This window comes from Mesitornis unicolor, unplaced genomic scaffold (genome assembly GCF_000695765.1).
Source record: "Mesitornis unicolor isolate BGI_N332 unplaced genomic scaffold, ASM69576v1 scaffold27984, whole genome shotgun sequence".
NCBI classification, from domain to species: Eukaryota; Metazoa; Chordata; class Aves; order Mesitornithiformes; family Mesitornithidae; genus Mesitornis; species Mesitornis unicolor.
Window position 1 is genome coordinate 3,491 of NW_010179807.1, and position 3,401 is coordinate 6,891.

Consider the following 3,401-nt stretch of genomic DNA (forward strand, 5'->3'; position numbering starts at 1 on the left):
ATACTCTTCAGGAAAGGTGGTGTCAGCTCATGCTGCTCATAGCAGAAAGGAGCTGCGAGGCCACTGGAGGCCACTCCCTCCAGAGGAGGGTGCCAAAGAGGTTGTTCACCTGTTTGTTGTCAGGGGCATGGCCTTCCTCTTGTTCCCAGCTCCATGGTGTGGGTGGGTGCTGGTTTAGCTCAGCACAGGGTTGGTCCCACATGCTGACCTCTAGCTGCTGTGCAGCTCTGGAGCTGCCTAAAGGAGAAGATGAGGTGAATGGTGTGCGGATCTAACTTGCCAGGGTTCCCAGCTGTGGGATGTCTGCCTATCCAGCCAGCAGCAGCAGACATTTAAACACCGCCTCTCCCTGGGCTGCAGCATGCTGCCAATGACCAGGGCAGTCCAAGGAACCCCTCTGCCTCAGCGAACCCCCTTCACCTTCACATGCCTCTACCAACAGCATCAGGAAGTGTCAGAACCACCCTCACGCCTCCAACAAACAGTCTGCAGAGATGAACCAGCCTGGCTCCACAGCACTGGAATTATCCTCAGTGAGACAGCAGCTCCTCCAGGACCAGTGCATGCCACAGCACAGGAGTGATGTCCTCCTGAAGCCAACTCTGCCCTCAGGAGGAGGACAGTCTCACTGCCCCAGGTAGCAGTTTCTCACAGCTGTCACAGACCTTTCAATGAGCAACCAGTCCTGCAGCTCCAAGGAGAGGGGATGCCCCCCTCAGACACATACTGGGAGGCCAGGAACCACTGAATCTAGCCTAGCATTTCCAAGGACTTCCTGGTGCTGAACAGCCTGAATCTTCCAGGAGTGTCTCGTCCTTGTCCTTGAGGTCGTCCTCTAGGAAATGCTCAGGGTGTGACAACAGCAAGGACAATGGAAGAAACCTAAGTGGAGCAAAGACTTTGGGCAGCCAATGACTCCCCAGAGCAATGACTTGGACTCCAGGGCCAGCAGCTCAAACCAGCCCTTTGATGAAGCTCGTGTCCAAGTGCACTATCAGCATGCGAAGAAAGGACATTTCTTTGCGCGTGTTCTCAAAGATAATGCGAGGGTCATCAGACTGGCAGCGCAGGCAGTTGGGAGCCATCACCATGGCCAGGTTATTCACATCCATCTTCGTTCTGCCCACATTTGATGGCTGAGCAAAGATCTGCAGGTAATAAGAAGACATTCAGCTGGAGCAGTGGAAAAGGGCAAGAGACTTCAAACACAGGGCCTAAGAAGAGGTGCATGGACAGCAGAGACAAAGCCCCAGTAGCCACACATTCACAGGGAAAGACCCCTATGCTCTGATATAGCTGACAGCATGGGAGTCTCAGCACAGGGAACATCTTACAAATCTCAACCTTTGGGACCAGCCCCGTGCTCCACAAGATCAGGAGCACTGTTTATTGCCTCCACAAGGGACAAGATAAGCAGCTCCTCCTCCATCAGTCCCACCTTAAATACAGGTGAGAGGTCCTAAAACCCTGCTGATGGCCACCACAGCTGTCCCACTGCTCCAGGCTCCTGGTTGGCAGCGGGGGCGCAGGACTGCAGGGCTGCCTACCTGCAGGAAGTGTATAAGGTAACACAGCACCAGTCTGTTCAGCTCTGGCAGAAGCTGCACCACGGCCACAGCAGCGTCGGGGTTCTCATAGTTGCTGATACACTCCTTGTAGAACTGCTGGGGGATCACAGGCTCCTCCAACTCCCGATACCACAGCTTGAGAAGAGATGCTGGGCAGAAAGCAGGGTGTGTGAGAACAGCTCCAGTTACCTTCCCACCACCTTCAGAGGCAAACCTGGCAGCAAGACTGAATGCTTCAGGAAACAGAGGGCAGAGAAGGGATTCTGCACTTGTTGTGTTTCACCTCATTTCAGTCTTGGCTCTGACATTCTCAAGCAGACAAACTGGCCAGTTAGAGGGAAATGCTGGCTTTTATCTACCTGCTCCCCCAGGAAGCAGCTCTGGGGCTGCCTAAAGAAGAGGACAATGCGGCCTTGAAGCGAGTGCTGTGCCTGCACGACTCCCAGCTGCTCTGCATGCTGCCCAGTTCACTCAGCCTCACTCCCATCGGAGCCAGCTGGAGACCAAGGTTTCCCCACCACCCCCAGAGCTTTACCGTGGGCAGTTTTCAGAAAGGCACAGAATGAAACTCTGGTCGGTGAAGACAGCCTGCGTACATGTACCCAAGCAGCAGCCACACCTCCTGGGCCGCTCTGTACCTTCCTCTCTGCACTCTACCTCGGCTGGGGCTGCAGCACACACGCCTGCCACGCTCCTGTACCTGGGATGTTGGGGTCACTGAGGCTGCTTGGGATTCTCCACTGGTCCACCTGCAACTTCAATGCATTGACCTCATCGATGTCACCAGGTATTCTGCAAACAGACAGAGAGCAAACGTGCTTTAGAGAATAAGCAGGGCAATATGCCTGGTGCGGCAGCTGGCTGGCAATCCCTGGCTCCAAAGGTGCTTCCAGGGCCACAAGGAGAAGGGAGCACACACCAGTGGCAGCGACAGAAGCAGTTCTTCAGACAGAACGCGCTGCCTGTTTTTGGACACAGATTTAAGGTGCAAGTAGAAGAAACACTTGTCTCCTTCCCACTAGCTTGGGCATCAGGTATCGTTCTGTCCTCAGGAGTGATCATTTTCTATAACTAGGCCTCTCTGCAGCATGTTCAGTCCAAAGATAAGAAGCATCTCTGGCTAAATATACTAAGGTAACAGAAGTCCTTACAAGGCAAAATTGAGTCTTTTGCTAGCTACCTTAAATCAAGTTTAGCTACTGAAAAACTAACACAAATCTTAAACAAAACAAACAAAAAAACCACCCCAAAACCAAAAAACAAACCCAAACTAGGATCCTCTATGTTCACCATACAGATTCTTTGTCTCTCTTGATGACTCGTGTCTTGCGTACCACCAAGGCTGATGTGCTGCCCTTCATGAACTGCTTGCCAGGAACCCAAGAGTTCATCCCCTCCCCACGCTGGCCAACTGCTTCTGTTGGAGTTGAAGAGGGTCTGATGTCTTGCCCAGGTATGGGCTGTCCTAAGTGGTTCACGTCACATCTACGCTATCCTCTCTGTGATAATGCAGGCAAATGAGGTGACTCCTGAATGTGGGACAGGTTGGCCATCCACAGCAGGGTGCTATTCTTGGGTAAGAGGAAGCACGGGGAGGTCAGTCTTCATTTCTCAGCTTTGAGGACTGATATGCAGGTGTCTCAAAAGTAACGCAGCTCCCCAAAAGCTCACCTGAAAATCCCCTCTGTCTGTTCTCCTCCCAGAGCCAGGACCTGCTGCGATAGCTGTGTCTGCACCCACGGCAGCTTGTTACCCGGGTACATGTCCTGCTGCCGCAGCATGATTTCCTCCAGAGAGCTGCCGAAGAGTGATGGCATCAGGATGGCCTTCCTG

At 53.1% G+C, this 3,401-nt stretch overlaps 1 protein-coding gene across 1 annotated transcript in view; it reads right to left on the reverse strand.

Annotated features, from left to right (window-relative positions):
* Positions 1-953: 953 nt before the first annotated feature.
* Positions 954-3,401, reverse strand: part of LOC104539402 (rho GTPase-activating protein 39-like) — a 21,123-nt gene continuing 18,675 nt past the window's right edge. Inside the window, 4 exon segments of the mRNA XM_010182912.1 lie at positions 954-1,148; positions 1,548-1,717; positions 2,269-2,360; positions 3,240-3,401. The exon segment at positions 3,240-3,401 is cut by the window's right edge and continues 17 nt beyond it. Of these exon segments, the coding sequence (XP_010181214.1) occupies positions 954-1,148; positions 1,548-1,717; positions 2,269-2,360; positions 3,240-3,401 (619 nt within the window).